The sequence below is a fragment of the Linepithema humile genome, chromosome 5 (genome assembly GCF_040581485.1).
Source record: "Linepithema humile isolate Giens D197 chromosome 5, Lhum_UNIL_v1.0, whole genome shotgun sequence".
NCBI lineage: Eukaryota > Metazoa > Arthropoda > Insecta > Hymenoptera > Formicidae > Linepithema > Linepithema humile.
Window position 1 is genome coordinate 18,343,228 of NC_090132.1, and position 18,134 is coordinate 18,361,361.

Below are 18,134 nucleotides of genomic sequence, written 5' to 3' on the forward strand. Positions count from 1 at the left end.
TAATTTTTGTTTGTTTATACGAAGAAAAATAAAAAAGTAAAAGAACTTTTTTAAAGGGTCTGATTCCTTTGAGTGTGTCCTTTCACATTTTTATTTTTCTTGGTAAATTCAATTATCAGAAAACATAATTTTCTTTTGTATTTCATCAATTAATTAATCGTATAATAATTTCCTGATTCAAATTCCACTTTCAACAACAACAGTAACATGAATGTTTTTGTGGCAAACATTTTACAACAGCAATTTGTAGGATAACACGTATTACCACATACTTCAAGAAGATATAATATTGTTTGAAATGAGTTCTGTCAACAAGTAATCTTTGATTTGCTTCAATTTGACCTTTCGGATGAATGCTTTTAGCGGCGCCTTTTCCAACTTCAGTGTCGCTAACAGAATTACACTGAAGGCCCGATAATTGCTGATAATTCGGATGAACTTCGTTAAGACGCTCATCTGGGTCGGGGCGAAATGCTTTCATTTGATTATTACTCGATTTCGATAACGCGATTATCACGTTCGCAGCGTAAATCGATTGCGTTTTCGTCTCCTCGAAATTACTGGATTACAACTTCAAATGAATGCAACATTTAAAGCGTAATGTAAAACATTGCTTTCATTATAACGTATAAATCAGATAAATTTATCATATTTTTACAGCTTTATAGAGACCTAATATTTCAAAATCAACAATGCATAAAAATAGATATCTATATGCACATTTATTACTTATTAATAAAGATTGTTTTAAATGTAAGAATCAACAATCAAATGTAATCATGATTTAATAATTATATTCTCAATTTTTCTAAGAAATAAAATAAAACCTAATAAAAAATAATGATAACCATATATTCCGAATTATAATCCCAGCATATAAAGGAAAATAAAAAAATAAAAGTACTTTTTTAAAAGCTTTGCTTTCTTAAATATCCTTTGACTCTTTAATTCTTCCTAATAGACATTGCTCTTAATATTCAACATTTATAATTGATAATAAAAATATTTAACGCTTCGCGAGATATGTTCGTATGTACGCAAAAAAACTTCTCAGATTCTTACGCGCTTTTACGCAGCAAACAAATTTTCGTCATTCGGAGTAACGAAAGGAACCCAAGTTCCCCCTTGAAACATTTCCGACTGTATTCTTTATCCTAATTAGGTTTACGAGGATTTAGCACTACTAGCGACCAATTACTGGTAATTGCGTAAAGATGTCACTTTGTAAGCGGATTGCCGGCGGTTTTACAGTATTGTGCTCCTCTAAGCCACACCACGAGGCCAACCAGGCCTCGGCAACGGCAAGGGAAAAGGGCCGTTACTTCTCGCTTCCCCTGTATAGTAACCGACGGTAACAATGAAGCAACGCGCTCCCGAGGCACCCTGCTTACCCGTTTTCCGAACTCGATTTTTCTGTCGCAAGAAGAGTATTTCTCCTTCATTGAGAGACGCGACAATTGATAAAGCCATTCGCGAAAAGTTGCTATTAATATGTGCTAATTTATCTAATGTGATGTTTTTATCTACTGTGATGTTTTTCATTATCTTCGTGCGTATTCATTTGCCATGACAAAAATTGTCAACAATACTGTACATGTATGTCGAATGAAAAAAGTTTTGATAACCGAAAAAAACTTTCTTAATGCGAAATCATCTTTTTTTCTTTGCATACGTAATTCATTGCATAAATTATAACAAATTAGATGACCAGCGGAAATAACGACGTTACTGTGCAATATATGCACTTGTATTTAATTGTTATTCTCACACGTGTAATTTTTTTTTATATGCGTTTTTATCAAATGTTAATAATGCGTTAAGCGATAACATAATAGGAATTATTCGGTGGCAATCTGCCTTATTTCATCCAATAGCATCGGCGTATTATTTAAACTACCAACCCATCATTTAAAAAAATTGAATTCCCTTCTCTCGGGTAAGAAATTTACGTAACCACCCATCCGAAAAGGTTTACCGCAGCAATTAAGCCGATAAAAAAAAACAATCGGCCCGGAGCAAACGTCGCGTATAATAACCGCCTCTTTACTGGCGCGCAGGCCGCAGCCAGAAATTAAATTAGCTTGCCGTGGCGAAATTGAAAAATCCCTTAAACCGAGGCAACATGCGCAAAAGTGCCGACAGGAGGGTCGCACGCTGAAGAACCGGCACGAGGAAGGGAGACAGAGGGATTCGAGTCGGGGTAAAAACTCAGCGCGCCGCGAAAACTCGTTTAAAGATGAAAGGCCGGCTAACGACTTATTTTCGATAAGGAAAAGTTAAGGTACTTGCCTCACGCCACCATTATCCACCGAACCGGCCGCCCCTCCGCAAATGGTCCGGAGACGCTCGGGGTGAATACTCGAATACCATTCGCCCTCGCACGATATTCGTCGCTGTCTGCCGAGGGTGCGTAAAGAAGGAAAGATGCACGCTACTCAGACCTGTAACAAGGTACGAAAATTGCACTCAAGCTTTTTGTCAAAAATTTTGATACATGATAACGCACTCTTCTGTACGAGAAATATTAAGGAATCAAAATACTTTTAAAAATCCCTTTACTTTTTCATTTTTCTTACAACTATGGCCAATATTTAACGCAAAACTTCCAAGATTAAAAATAATCAAGTACAGATCGTTGCGAATCGTTTGATATACACACAATATTTCTGTTTAGTCCATATTTATTTTAATGAATAATTTGTTATATCAACTAGTCAACTATATAAAATAATTGCAAATTTTTAGCGCAATGCTCTCAAAATTTATGCATCGAAGCGCCAAACTGAATAAAACATTTTTCGCTCAAATTTATTGTTTGTAATTCAGATCTATATCAATATAAAAACATTTTATCAAATTATTTTATTTCACGTTTAACTTAATACGCGATAGACGGATAAAGAGAATCAGGTACATCCGATCATTAGTTGCACCTTGTTACGGAACTGGCGCTATGTCTACCACTTCCTTCTCTTTCATCCCGTCGCCGTCGTTCTCGGAGCCTCTCCTCCGCGCGACCAAAAACACAACAGTTGCGCGAGACTCAATTCAATTGCCATGTCAAAACGATGTGAAATGGGATTGATGTAATTTGGTTAGGCGCACCCCGCGTTCCTCTCCCGCCTAAAGTCCGCTTGGTTATATAGGGTGTCCCAGAATCCTCCAAATGATATTTTAGACACAATTTCTCCGATCAATTTGCAGTGAATTTTTGCTAAATCAAATGTCGAGAGACAACAATTTTCTTAACTTACAAGTAACTAAAGATACGCAATTTATCGTAAATTTAAACTTGGCGAATGCAAGCTAGTAATCTTTACGCTTTACATAGCTTCATGATTATTATTTAAATAGAAATTTCAAGAGAATTAATTTATTTACAGAAGCATGTGATATTAAAAATTGAAAAGAATTGCGAAAGACTAAGCAATCCCGAATTATCCACCACTAAAATTTGATTTATTTATTCGAGGCACCCAGTACACATATGTAACTTCCCGTGCGCGTACTGGGTGTTTTGCTGCAAACGACTCGATTCGGGGCTGATTCTAATGACTTATGAAGTCAAGCCAAATGACCAAGCCGCGTCGCCCTCTTATGGCGGCCCTCCGCTCGTCATCGCGGGACATATATACTGCAGCGTATGTACATCTCGTGCTGTGCTGTCGTGGCAAATCGAATAATTTCACCCTGAGAGAGCTCGCAATCGTTCGCTTTCGTTTAGTCTGCCTGTCGCATATCGCGCGCATTACGCTCGTGCTGTTGAGCAGAAAAAGCAACAGAAGCATCGAAAAACGGCGAAATCAAAGGTCCGACTTTTCGAGATTGTAGGAGCTTATCGAATTTCAAAGAAATTAATAAATCCTTAATGTACATAAAATATTGAAAGCGCTAAATATATATTTAACAATTTATAATCAATTCACAATTAATTGCAGAGACGTAAATATTTAGAGTAAAGATTTTAGTATTATTCTTAGCGTGAGATAAAACAGATACTATAGAAAGTCGGAGAGTTTTTCACTCAAACAAGATTGCACAGTTCGTTCTAACTGCTTTAATCTCATTCAACACATAATTTCATATTTAAATAAGCAGTGGAAATAGTTTTCACGTAGCCAATAAAGATAATATTGCACGTCAATTGTAACGTGCACATCTCAGAAAAAATAATAACGTATTATGAGCGACAAGCAATCCAGCTTAATACGCATAATATGATCATAATGTAAGTTAATACGATATTCAGTATAAAGAGAAACGTCGGCGTAAAAACGCGAAATGACGTAAAAAGCGGTAAGCGAAATATAGCGTTGGTGTGATAAAATGCGAACGCTGATTTCGCGACGAGAAGCAAATGGAACCGCGACGACCGCTATTACCAGAATCGTTATTATCCCGCTCGCAAAATGTTGCCTGGGAAGAATCGTTTCGAGAAAACACGAGCGTGATTTACGCGGAGACCCGCCAATCGTTTTACCGATTACGGAGATAAATGCGGTCGATTCGACCGTCGTTGCACGTCACATCGGGTTTATGACATCGCGAAATGGGTGTGTTCCCATTTCGGGGGTATTCGTGAAATCATCTCGTTGCCGCGGTAAACTTCATTAAACTTCTATTCCGGCTTGCCCCGCTCTTGCCTCAATGGCCGATAATGGGCTGCCCGATGGAAAAATGGCGATGGCTAATTAGAGTCCCGGGACGAGTGAGGGGGACAGAGAGGGATAGTGGCAGGCGTCACTTAAGCTCGAGTATCGCGAACAATCGCGTCCCATTAATCACATAGCGCGATCTAATTAATTCCTGCTCGAGCACAGAGTGCGTGGTTAATTAAATTTTCTTATTGGAAGTTGCTCGTGCTAAGTGCGAGCGACGAGATTAACGAGACATGTTGTTAAGCTGTTGCGATTTTAAATTCCTTCACGCCGACAGGTCTGACAAGATCGCGCAAGCACCGTTCATTTCGCTTTACGTATGTACATAATTATGAGACAATTCGTTAGAATACAATACATCTACTTACTTTTAACTGACAGAGCTATTTTATTTTTTATTGAATTTTTTCATTTCTCGTGCATCACCGCTACAAATAAAAAATTGAATCTGCTGATCTTTGTGTTATACCAAGCATATAAAAAACTTAAATATTCGTTTCCTTTTTTTTTACATATAAAATTTCGATTTTATGATTTGGATAATATTGATCACAATTAAAGCAAAGAATAAAAATCTGTAACACGTGTGTGTATATTAATGCGCGTTGAGATTACATTGTGTCTTAATGCTCTCTTCAATAATTAGGCGTTTTAATGGCGAAAATATGAGATAAAGCAATCCATATGCCGCATTATTCCAATCCCGACGAACGAAATCGCCGTCGTAACACATCCGTGCGCACCTAAGAGAGACGCCACGGCGACGACGTCGGCGCCACTTTGATCGGTAACCTCGTTTATGGTGACGCTGGACACAGAATGTAGGAAACACCGATAACACCGGTGACGGAAATATCGACTTTTGAGAGCTGCCACGAGCACATCCCTCCCCCGCAGCGCGTCCTGCCCTTCCGCGAGTCTTCCCCTCCTCTCGGACCAGTGCACCAGTCCTGGCAAATCACCCATCATCCCTCTGGCTCTCGGTCGCGCAAAAGAGACGAAGAGGACGTGACAAGGGGGACGAAGATGGAAGTGCTCGGGATCGGGAAAGAGAGAAGAAAAGGAGGAAGAGGAGAGAGTGAAAGAGAGAGAGAGAGAAGATCGACGAGTCGCGGCGAGTGTGGAAGAGCGTGGATCGATGGAAAGGAGGGTTCGGGGGAGGGCCGACCGCTCTGGTGGCGGTTGAAAGAACCAATTTTGTCCTAATAGAAAAATCCCAAGCGCCGAACCCAATTTATAAACCCGCAAACATGGCTGGCGTAGGGCGCTCGCGCTCGTCTCGCCTCGTCTTACCGCGCCTTCCGCGAATCCCGATACACAACGGCGCCGAGATTTGAGTCAGCCATGCACCACGTATCCTGGATAAGGGGTTTTAAGATGGGAGTCTTCGGCGATGACGGGACCGAGAGAAAGAGAAAAAGAAGAAAATGAAGCGAAATGTGGCCGACTACCGTCGTGGTATGACGTTTTCACACTTGATTGAGAGGGAGAAAGTTTGTTTGAAGAAGAAAATTGGTCCTTGCTTGTGATAATTCAAAATTATTAGGTGGCAGTTGCAGGATATTCGTTATAAAACGATATCTGTATGAAACAATACTTGGGATTGAAACAGCAAAAAATTTTTCGATCCACTGTATGCGTATGATATAGAATGTTATAATATTGTTTAACATTCAATATTCCACATAAAATTATGTCTATATTAATATTTCTGCAACGACACAATATAGATATAACAGATCTCGGTTAACCATTTGAGAATATTAATATCTAATATATGTATATCTGTTTAAATGTTCACAAAAAACTGTTTCAGTAGTATTTTAATAATGTAATCTTTAAATAAATAAAAATTGTATATTGCTATTCAGAAATTTTAATTATGAATTTTACATAGTTTTCACTTCCAAAATATTCTTACTCTTTAGCGCAAACAATGTTTTATACTTTTGTTAATCCTACTGCTATTAATAGTAATGTCTGTGGCTAAAAAGAGAACAGGAGAGGAGTTAACAAACGGAACACATGGCCCGAAAGGGTACTTCCATATCGGCTACAAAGGTATCCAACAGAGATAAATACGTCGCAACTTCCAACGCACGCCTCACCTAGTTCTGCCATGTATCCTGGGCATATGTACACAGCAGGAAGTAAGGGTGATCCATTTGCAGCGATCTGATTTTATGATAAAGGCTTGTCGTAATCGATTTTAAATCTGATAATGTCTGCACATGCATGCAGACTTTCTCTATGCCCAATGGCCTTACTAGTACCTGCATTTCTCACCCATGCCTGCAGTTAAATTTTATTTCTTATCTTTGATCGTTAGATAACACACGCTATAACAACAGAAATGTGAAAATTTAATGACAATGTCGAAAATACATTTTTAAATAATTTGATGAATTTATGTACATGTTCGTTTTCTCGCGTTTTTAAATTATTGAAAAAAAAAAATAAATTATCGTGCTTTCCGGATCTTTATAAATTGTCAAAATTTATCTTCATCTACATTGTAAATCACGGTTTCGGTGAGTTTAAAGGATAAAACCCTCTTGCCATTATCGATCGTCCCTTCGATCCCGAAGCTTTCGACTCCGCTCTATTCGTCCGGTATTACTCTTTCTCGACGCTACGCTTTTAATCGCGCGTACGGCTGCCTGACCCCAGGTCCACGGTCCCCGTAGTTTATTTAACAACGCCCTGGGCATCGGTAAACACGGGTTAGCGAATTGGCCCCAGGGCGAAACCAAATGATAGTTAACGTACCGCTAAACGCCATTGGAGAGGAGAGACCTCACGTCCCCCATCCCGGCCGGCGTATAACCAAAGCTCGTATATTGCGTGCGCGAGGGGAGCGAAATTTAATTTTGTGCTTTTTGTACACGCCAAATCGTCCTCCCTCTCGTGCCCGCGCGCCACCTCCGCGCGTCCTCCCTGTCTTCATCGCGACGAAACGACGAGGGCGGAGGGGGCGAGCGACGCCGGCGTCGAAGAGATTTCACCGCGCTTTCATGGAGCGTCAGGATGGCATAGCGCAGAAGCAACGTGGTAGCTTCCACGTCGTTTAACGCGGGTTTATTTTGCGTTGCTTCGCAGTTCGGCACAGGATGCGCCGAAATGGCTGTTCACGTATGTCGCGTCGTACTCGCGTCAGCAGAACTGTTTTTTTTTTTTTTTTTATTTACAGTATAGCTACGAGACCCTGAAGTCACGAATTTCATGCTTATTCAAATCTCTTCTCATTAGTGTTGATAGTATAACGATACAATTATGCAAAAGAATGATTGCGTCATTAACTGTTGATGTTTGTTAAATAGCAACTAGCAGTTCAATTCTGAATAATGTTTCTAAAATTGTATTGCACTATAGCGTGTGTTAATATGCTGTAATTAGTCCTCGAACAAATGCATAATTTGTTCACAAAGAGAGCAAAGTGCTTCAAGATGCTTTACCTTCTACCTTTGATTTATCTTATTTTCACTTTCTCAATTATAAAAGCATTTTCCGTATTGTTTGTTATTCACGACGTTAATAAACCTGTAGAAAACAAATAGGAGTAGATTCGCAGGATTAAGAGCCCTTTCATAATAGAGAGACAGTATATATAACGTTTAGACCGATTATCCGTAAATCCGCCACTGTTTAATTGGAAATAACGAAGCTTTGATTTATTATATATAGGCGATTCTAATGAGAAATGTAGAGGCTTTATTCAATGAATTTCGCAATTCCAATTCACATCCCGCGCACATCGCTCACTGAAAATTTCAAACACCCCGTTTCACCCGTGACTTTGTTAATTCGACAAAAGATCGCCGCTTCGGTCTAGCCGATGAGAATCGTATATTTCATTTATATAAGAGTTAATAAAACTTCCAGACTCTCTGATGCAGCCCATCCTTGCAATTGCACTCCGATGCTTCGTAGATATTAATTCACGTGCGAGCTGATAAAACGTACGATAATCGACGCTAAATTGCACATTGAATTATCTCGTTATGGTAACGATAATCTTCGTCGCGACTGTGAAGGCCGTGAGGTACTTCTAAAATGAGAAGTCACTACACGAGTGTGAGAGATGAAGAGAGAGAGACAGAGAGAGCGAGAGAGAAGAGGGAGGGGGAGAGGAAGAGAAAGAGAGAGAAAGAGAGAGAGAGAGAAAGAGCGAGCGAGATGGCACAGAGATGGTTGACTTGATGAAATCATGCCGCGAGAATTAAACGGAGGATACCCCCGGCGTGTGTCGGCGTTGCGGGCGTGTGGAGGCACGAGAGGACTCGGGCTCGAGCTCCAATTGGCAGGAGCAAGACAACGGTAGGAGTTGACTGCAGTGTATACACAGTTAATTAAGCTGGAGTACCACGGCGGAGCCGCCAGAGGTGGAGCGGGAGGAACGTAGCTGGAAAGAGACGGTTGACAAACGAGAGGAAGGGAACAAAGAAGGAGAAAGAGCCGGTCGGACGAAAAGCAGTGAGAGGGAAGCAGAGCAAGCAAAGTTGAACAGAGAGAGAAAGAGAGAGAGAGAGAGGGAGGGAGGGAGGGAGAAGAGAGAGAGAAACAGAGAGAGGGGAAGGGGGGGAGAGAGAAAAAGAGACACGAATGTGAAGGTTAGACGGAGCAAATGCTCTCTGCAGGAGAGAGGGACAGAGGGATGCGCTACTCTGTCCTGTGGGCTGCAAACGTAATTTGCTCTCTGGATATGCAGTCCCAGCGGTTCTCATCGTAGTTGAAAATGACGTGCAATAATATTTTGCTTTTTGCACGAGGCAAAATTATCAAAACTTTCTATTGTGTAAGATGAAAATTTGTACGATTAAATATTTGTATTTTTGCGAGATATTAAATAGAAAAGAAAGAACGATCGACGCACATTTTTCGTTAACGTATGCGTTAATCATTACATTCTTTGGTTTGTTAGTAAATTTTATTCGAGACGACTCGATTATATAGGTCCCGTCGCTTCGCGAAGCGTCCCACTTCTCTTTCAGCGGTACTGCACGAGCCAACAACATAAGCCTTCACACAGTACCACACTTGTGCACTCGTTGTACACAACGGATTAGACGATAGAAATCCTTAGATCCGACCTCAAAGAGCGCCACCCGCTGCGAGTTTTCCCAAAACCTGTCGTGAAATCCGCCTGACCGCTTTACAATGGAAGCGAAAACAGCTACGCGAGACGGCTACTGTGGATCCAAACAAGCGTCTCGTGGCGAATCCAGCGGCGGGATTCACAAGACGCTCCAGAAACGAAGCTGTACCTCGGAGTCCCGTCTTTTATACCGCGCTTTATCTCGATTCGCACCTCGAGAAGAGGCTCCCAGAAGAGGGGAAGAACAGAATGAGGAGAGAAAATTGGAGCGGATTTTCATGCTTGGGCCGCCGAAACGAAATTATACTTATCTCGGTCATCGCGGGTCCATGCGGGCAGCTGTGCTCGCGAGAACTCAAGAATGGACACCAAAGACGGTCCTCCCTTTATGGCTCGTCGCTTCGAGCACTCACGTCAGATTTGCAAACAGTTCTTCGAAAGAAGCGCACATTCGAGACCCCGATGCTGCTCCTTTCGACGGCCGGACACGCGCCATTGTGAACGGCCAATAGAAACCGATGGCGGATCTAAGAACACGCTACAATGACAGTCGAGAAGACTTAAATGGGGAAATCTGGATTTGAATTCTGGACAGAAGCCGAGTTTACGGTAATTTCGGGTCGAATCGCTTTCGATGAACCGTGGATGATAGAAGGAGAATAGCAAGTTTATACAGTTTCAAACGTCGCTTTGAGGTGGTATCGAATATCCCTTATTCTGAAATGTAGTGTATTCATATAGATCTTAAGATTCTTTTGATGGTCTGTAAATATCAAATAATTAGTTAATTCAATTGTTACATTTATATTTAAAAATTCTTACGTTCTCTTGTTCAAAAAACTTACAAAAGAAGAAGAAAGAGATTGTAAACCAAACGTCAAAAATAGAAATAAAATACAAAAAATTCATTAATTTATTAATTTTTTTAAGTGAAATAGATTAAACTATATATATTTAGAAAAACATTGCAAAATCTGAATCTCATATATATTTATTTCTTTGTGTGTGTGTGTGTGTGTGTGTGTGTGGATGATCTTTTTGATTGGAAAATTATATATTTTTATTAATATATTTATCATTTAAATTGTTATTAAAATTATATCTGAGAAGCATACATGCTGGAAATGAATCGAAATCATTGAAATTGAAACACATATAATTTTATATTATTAAACATGTTTTCAAAACGTCAATAATATTAAAGTATGAAATACATAATTAGTTTTTTAACTTTGATTTTTCTGCATTACGTCTGTCAAAATCTAAAAGAAACCTTTTCAGATTTTGATAAATCGTTCACATTTCTTCATAACATAAAATTATATGTGTCAATTCTCATAGCTCCCGTTTCTTCTCAAAAAATCGTTAGTCAGCCGTCAGTCTTTCGGTTAACTCGAAACGTTAACCGGCATGGCTACCTGGCTTTACCTCGGAAGCTCTTAAGAGTTCACTGAAAGATCGCTGTCTAGGAAATTAGCTAAAACTGGAGCTAAGTGCCTCGGGAAAACGGAGCCGAGACAGAACAAGGCATGGAATAAACGCGCCGATCTAACTCGGGTCGACCCTTCGCTTCTCCGTCAGATATTTATCGCGGTAAGTGGGATCCGGTTAAATGCAACTCATGATCTGATTTCTGCAGGACCTAAAAGCTTTCCTCGTTTGCCTGACTGGCTCCACGGGGGCCGCGAACCAGATTCGTAGCGGAGATTGAGAGCCGATGAAAATGGCGTTGCCCAAAATTGTTCGCGGGATATTCGCACGCGTGTGCGAATAAAATTTACGCGCTCGAAAGAGTGTGTGGGAATATCGCCTTCAAGTGTATTGTTATAATTAATTAATCTCGATTCTGTTACAATTTTTATCTTATATCTTTCGATACCTTCTATACATATTAATCAAGTTATTGTTTTTATTTTCAAGAATTGCTTATTTATAATAACAATCTTGACTAAGAAGAATTTTTTCAGTTTCTACTGTTGACTGAGTGGAAACAAACTTTGTTATAATATTCTTAACTGAGCTGAAATTTATTGAATTTTTTTTATATGAAAAGCTTACGAAAAGCGTTATGGGCGATTTTAGACGCTTGAATAATAAATAAATACAATATCAGTACCCCTACCATTGTGATTCATCCTCGTGTCAAGTTCGATTTTTTTTGCGAAGTGCATATCGTACAATTTGATTACAATAGTGGTGCTGTATTTTCGGCGGCGCGACGCGAAGCTGCGCGCGAGCGAGAACGCGCGGTGATCTTTTCTATAACGGAAGAACGCGAGCTCTCGTCCGCAACGTATAATTTGCCTGGATTTAGTCGGATCGATTTTGAGTAGCTACTGTTTCGCTACAGGCGGATATCTTTTGTGGCGCGGTTTTGTGGGCGTACACTTCCCCCCGGGCTAAAACGCCAAATGGTAACGACGATACGCGGAATCGAACGTGGAATGGGAAACGGGGATTCGTTTTGTGCGCACAGTTTTCGGCCGGCGCGCCAGCGAAAAAAGAAACAATTTTCAACCCGGATCCGCCATTCTGGTAACAGGAAAACGTCCACTTCTCGTCTCTTTGTCGCGAAGCTAATTTTGGAGGTTTGCGGAAGGAAATAACAGTAAAAAAAAAATCTCTAAAACGCTATAAAACTGTTTTCACCGAAATAAAAGATCCGTCTTATTGTACAGACGATTTCGTTGATAATCAACAATACTGAATGCGGTCTGAGATTGCTTTAAAAAAATTTGATAATTGAGTTAAGTGATATAATTATGATATTAGATGATAAAATTGACAAGACTATATATCGTTGGCTGCAATGGTTATTGCGATTCTACAAACATGATATTCGTTTTTATACACGTTTTTATACACGATATGAGACAATTTATTTCAATTTATGAACGTTTGCACATCTCAACAGTCAAATTTGTGTGTATGTATACGCACAATGTTATAATATAAATGATTATAAAATTGATATTAAATAAATATACTAATACTCCGACTACAAGCAATAAAATAAACAAGGCTTCACTTCGTTGTATTGCGCTAAATTTTCCCAATGACGTTTACGTAAAAATAATATTTTCATTTGTTAATACAGCGCGGTAAAACAGCCGCGAAATAAATACTTCATTGTCGGAAGTATTTTTTAACGCAGTAAATTCTTTAGTCTTTCTTACAAGCGATAAAACTTTAATAAACTCGATAAATCCTCGTTGCTGTAAACACGGAAAAATCTATCTTATGCCAATTGTCGGATTTTTTGATATTGCAAATATCCATAATATTTTTTGTATACCTATCTACATAGAAAGTTGTCAAAATATATTGTCAAAATTATATTGATTTCCACGGGTTTCAGTTTTTGATAAAACTAAATCGTTATCATAAAATTCCTTCTCAATGCGAACCGATGCATAGGTGCATCGCAGACAAAAGCAGCGCGCAAAGTTCCACGAATCTGCGGGGCATCCAGAAGCGTAGGAGGCTTGGCGTAAGCGGTAAGCTTTACCTCATTTCTGGCAATTACAGGGGATGCCAGAATCCGCCGCAAGAATCAACCCACTCCGGCCGCGTGTGTGTACCATCCGCCTCTGTTTAGGTGAACCACCCCTTCGCGGTGCGCGTGTGCGCGCGGGCTCACTCGCCCTGTATACGTCGCTCACATATACACGTACATTCGCAGCGCCGACACACACATACACACACATACGTATATACACTTACGTACTACCCTTGTGACGCTCGCACGTACACCTTGGTGGGGTGAAAACGCGCGTATAGCGTCATGGGAGTCCGTCCGTCCTCCTCAATCCCTGCGGCTACCCCATCCACCAAGCGAGAGGGTTACCTTTAAACCCAAAATTGAGCACCACTGACCTCGCCATGTTCCTGGATCCCCGCCACGATTGGTCGCAAATCCGACGAACGCGCTCGCCGATTCGCTGACTCGGGCCACGCCCCGTGCAACTCGTGCCCGGACCACCTCTTTCACCGGCGAGTAGTCTCCGGGGGTAGTTGTGTACAGCTGCAACAAAGGCCACCCCGTTAGACGACGGCCGGCTAGTCCTCGTTGACACGACGCACGCTCAAGAGCTTCGACCTTAACGGGAAAGATTCCATCTAGCCATCTGGCGTCTGCGAAAGTGAATGAGCGAGGACCAAGTCGAACATTCTGTCAAGAAATTAAAGGATACCTTCTGCAAACGGTTTCACTTTTTTTTCTACCCTGGGCAGGCGATTGCAGTGAATGCAAATAGTTCAAGAATCGTTAGAGACTCGGATTTCAGACGACGATCTGGTGTTAGCAAACGGTAGCAAAAACGTATCGCTCGCGGGAATAAATTAAGACTGGTGGTGAACGTTTTGATAATTTTCGATGAAAGAATATTCGTCTTTTATTACTGAGTTATGTTAAAAGAAATCGGTCGGTTTCGTGTCAATAAAAAATGTTGATAAGAGTGCCATGATCCATACTATGACTTGTGAAGACGTGATGAGTGATTACGGGGATTTATATTGCTTTAACTCTATTTATTAAATGAAGATTTCGTCCAATTTTTCGCTAAAAATCAAATACTCAAGTGCATATATTCAAGATTTAATTTAATTCCGCGGTTAGATCTGTTTGGACCGGATAATTTCTAATCGACACAGTTTAAACATTTCAATAATTTTACCAAGAATGTTAAATCTATAGACATTAACATTTTAAATCAAGTGTCCAACGGTATTTACAGTTTTACAAACATTGCTAAAACCGATTAATTCTCAAGCAGTGCCTGATGTTGCTCGAGATGCATTTTACAGTGAAAGACACGTGTGCCAAACAGTTTTTCCTCGCGATTATTGAACTCTAGTGCGTCTACATAATCATTCGCGCTTTAATCAGAGAAGCTGGTAATCCAACTCGAAGCAATCTCTGCGAAGAGTCTTCCGAACGAGTTTTTGACAATGGATTCTCAACAGCTCGTCGATACAGCCTCTCAAAACAGTCAAGACATCGTTTTACCAAAACCAGCGAGTAGCACTCCAAGGCACAGCATTGATGCGATCCTCGGACTGGCTAGCCATAAAAGAACTCATCAGGAAATGGAGGATACTAGTCGCGACACACAAGAAAATACTGGTACTAATTTCTTCGTGTAATCTTATTAGCAATATTTAGCATTTAAAATTATATTTTTATACCCTCTTCGATATGATCTTAATTTCTCATGAGCGTCGCATTGATACAGCTATATGGCTAAATTTTTAATCAATTTTTTATTTTCTACTGTTAAAATAATTTAATATTAATATTTCAAAATTCTATTAAAATTATTAAACGCTATTTATATTAAAACCTTAATATCAGAAGAATCTCGTAATTTGACACGAAAAAAATAAAGACTGTATATATATTTTGCCATATGTTTAGATAACTCAGCGATTAGATGGATCTAACACAGAAAAAAAGTTCTTTTTTTACGATATTACGTAAATCACACAAGCTTATCTGTTTGAATATTATCGCGCTGCTTGCGATTGTCAATCAGCCACGCAGAGTTCGGTGAATAATAAACACATAAATTTTATTGCACTCGTGAGTTTAACATGTTTATCTAATTTTATTCCTACGCATCTAAGTATCAAAATTCTCGCGACGTAAATCGACAAAATATTTGATCACTCTCTCGGGCCGTCGGAATGATCCACACAGAAGTCACAATCTATACTATCTTCTCAGAAGCCATTCATATGCGAAGCATTAGTTTCCAAATAATAAAACAAGTCATGCTACTCTTCGAAACTCATTAACAAAGCAGCTTCGGTCATCTATTCTATCCAATTAATCTTTTTAATTGCTATCTATCTGCGGTTTATTAATCTCTGTCATCGCGCGCACGTTAATCATCCTTTCAATACCCCGTCGTTACTCAGAAATTTATGATACGTTTTACAATTTACCAGCCATGATCAAATTATTAAAATATCCATTTTTAAGATATCAGTTGTTCCTTCTGAATTATAAAAGTTCTTGTGGCAAATCGCTCAATTTTGTGCGCGCTAAAGACTAAATGTTGCAAAATAACTGCAATCGGAAGTGTTTAGATATAAACTCGTGGTATCATTGCCTCGAAACGAAAAATCAATGGCCTGCTAATAACATTGATTGAGAGAACTGAACTAAATTTCGACCGACGGCCGCGTGTAGTTTTCCGCGAGGCCCAATTATTTTTTCGTATTTACGGATTAATTCGATTAGCAGACCATAAACCGTTCCGATGTCCGTCCGTTGAATCTTGCATCCTGCCGGACAGACGTGATCAAGCGCGGTGAGTTAGCTTTGCTATCCTGTCTGGCAGCTGCGTTACGGCCATTAATGCAGCTTGATCGAATTTCGATTAATTATCGCTGGAATCGTACTGGGTCGATATGTGACCGGCTCTATAAGTTATATATTTCGAGAATAAAATTTAAGAAAATCAACTGAGGAATATATGTACATAACAAATTGATAAATATAAAGTCAAGAAAATAATTAGAACGTTCAAATAAATGGCATAATGCAATAATAATATAATAATAAAACTGACAATTATTATCATCATAATGTGATAAAAATTAATGATATAATTATCCAAACATTATTGCAGAATAATAATTATTAATTTTACATTAAAAAATTATTGCATTATTTATTTAATCACGTCACTCGTGTCAATTTTTCTATTGCAAAATAAAATTTTTTCTTTGCAGCTTGAACTATTTTTACGCTATCATAATATAGCACTTTGCATGGTATATATTTAATGAGGTATTATGGTCCGATGAAATAACACGTTAATGATAAAGATAAATATACAGATCTAGATAATAGCAATATTCCTTGCGTGATTTCTCGCATCTAACCTAAATATATTGATAAAATCAATTGATTACCGTGCTATTTTTCACTCTCATGAGACATTAATGCATTCGAGTGTTTAAGCCACTCTGCACCTCCACACCTGATTGAAATTTATTCTAACAACAACGCTACTTTATTTCATTATGCAGAAACAATTCAGTCTCCTCTCTCTCTTTCTCTTCTCTTTACTTCACCATACATTTATGATCCACACATCGATGATTAATGAATTATATGTTTGCGAAATCAACGCCACAGATAGTATTAATTATTTTGATTAATAATTAAAACATTTAAATGCAATCCATAAATGTAATGAAATCTTATAAATTCTCATTATCATTTTGTTCAACATTAAAATAGTTACATCCTGCGGACAAATATATATATATTTTTTTTTTAAATAAAATAATTCAATTAAAAACTAAAATATAATTACAGAAATTTATGTGACCTTTTAAACTATGATGGGATAACTCATGAATTCTTTTAGACTTGAAATTTTTATGGATTTTAAATATATAAATGATATAGAAAAAGAACGAATTTAGTAAAATATCATAAATATGTGAGTTCCAGATATAAGCTTAACATTTCAGAAATATAATTATAACGTTATGATCTTGTTTTATTAAAATAAATGTTAGAAAATGGCTAATGTATTGTTTACGATCCAATTATTTTCTAAGAATAGATCTCAACATTAATTTTCTGCGAGAAACTGATCCGTCTGACGCACGTGTGGGCGTCCGGCGTGGAAGACTCGTCGGTAGCGTTAGCGTACTTGGTAATTGGAAAATCGTTAGTATCGCGGCTCGATCTCGTTCTCCGAATTTAGGCGAGCGCGCGCTAATTCGTCGCCGAAATCAAAACGAGTGATCGGAATCAAACGATCGGCAGCGGTCGATTATACATGACCGCTCAATGAAACATATATCCGATAATTCCTGTTTCGAGACACTTTCGTCTCGGCTCGCCTATGCTGCCCGCGAACTGTCGTTCGTGTCATTCTGAAAGTGCGCGCACACACCGGGGTGAAAGCGCGAGTTATCGACGCAACACTTTCGGCGGAAGGGTCGGAATCGACAAAACAATTTTGTGCCGGCGCTACCATTATTGGTGGGCACGACCGAAAAAAATCGGCAAACAGCTATCGAATATCAGCGAATGTAGTGATATGAATTAGCATCATTAGAATTTTCGACATCAAAAAGCATGCATCGTTGCGAATCAATATTACTGCAATGTTTATTTGTCAACTGAGTATTTTATCAATTGGTTTCATGTATAATTAGCACGATTTGTAATAATATCATATAATGCCTTTGCCTTTTGTATTGAAATTGATTGTAATCAGTGCATCGGTCGCAAACTTCGTTTGCAAGTCATTTGGTTCAAGAAATTTAAGTATGAAAACAACATTAAAACATAATTAATATGATTGGAATCTTATTCTTGCATCTAGCCATAAAAGATTAAATTATAGCAAAAT

General features: G+C 38.9%; 2 protein-coding genes across 6 annotated transcripts in view; one reads left to right on the forward strand and one right to left on the reverse strand.

Moving 5' to 3' along the window:
• Positions 1-18,134, reverse strand: part of LOC105669318 (kynurenine/alpha-aminoadipate aminotransferase, mitochondrial-like) — a 78,156-nt gene that overhangs the window by 16,218 nt on the left and 43,804 nt on the right. For both annotated transcript variants that reach the window (XM_067354719.1, XM_067354720.1), the window contains one exon: positions 2,290-2,441. The gene's annotated coding sequence lies outside the window, so the exon portion shown is untranslated. The remainder of the gene's footprint in view (positions 1-2,289; positions 2,442-18,134) is intronic.
• LOC105669321 (retina and anterior neural fold homeobox protein 2-like) overlaps positions 13,766-18,134 on the forward strand; it is a 43,153-nt gene continuing 38,784 nt past the window's right edge. For 2 of the 4 annotated variants that reach the window (XM_067354727.1, XM_067354729.1), the window contains exon 1: positions 13,768-14,878. In XM_067354727.1, coding sequence (XP_067210828.1) covers positions 14,704-14,878 — 175 coding nt within the window. In that variant the 5' untranslated portion in view covers positions 13,768-14,703. Of the gene's footprint in view, positions 14,879-18,134 lie in introns of all 4 variants that reach the window. The other 2 variants (XM_067354728.1, XM_012362209.2) reach the window with 2 other exon arrangements.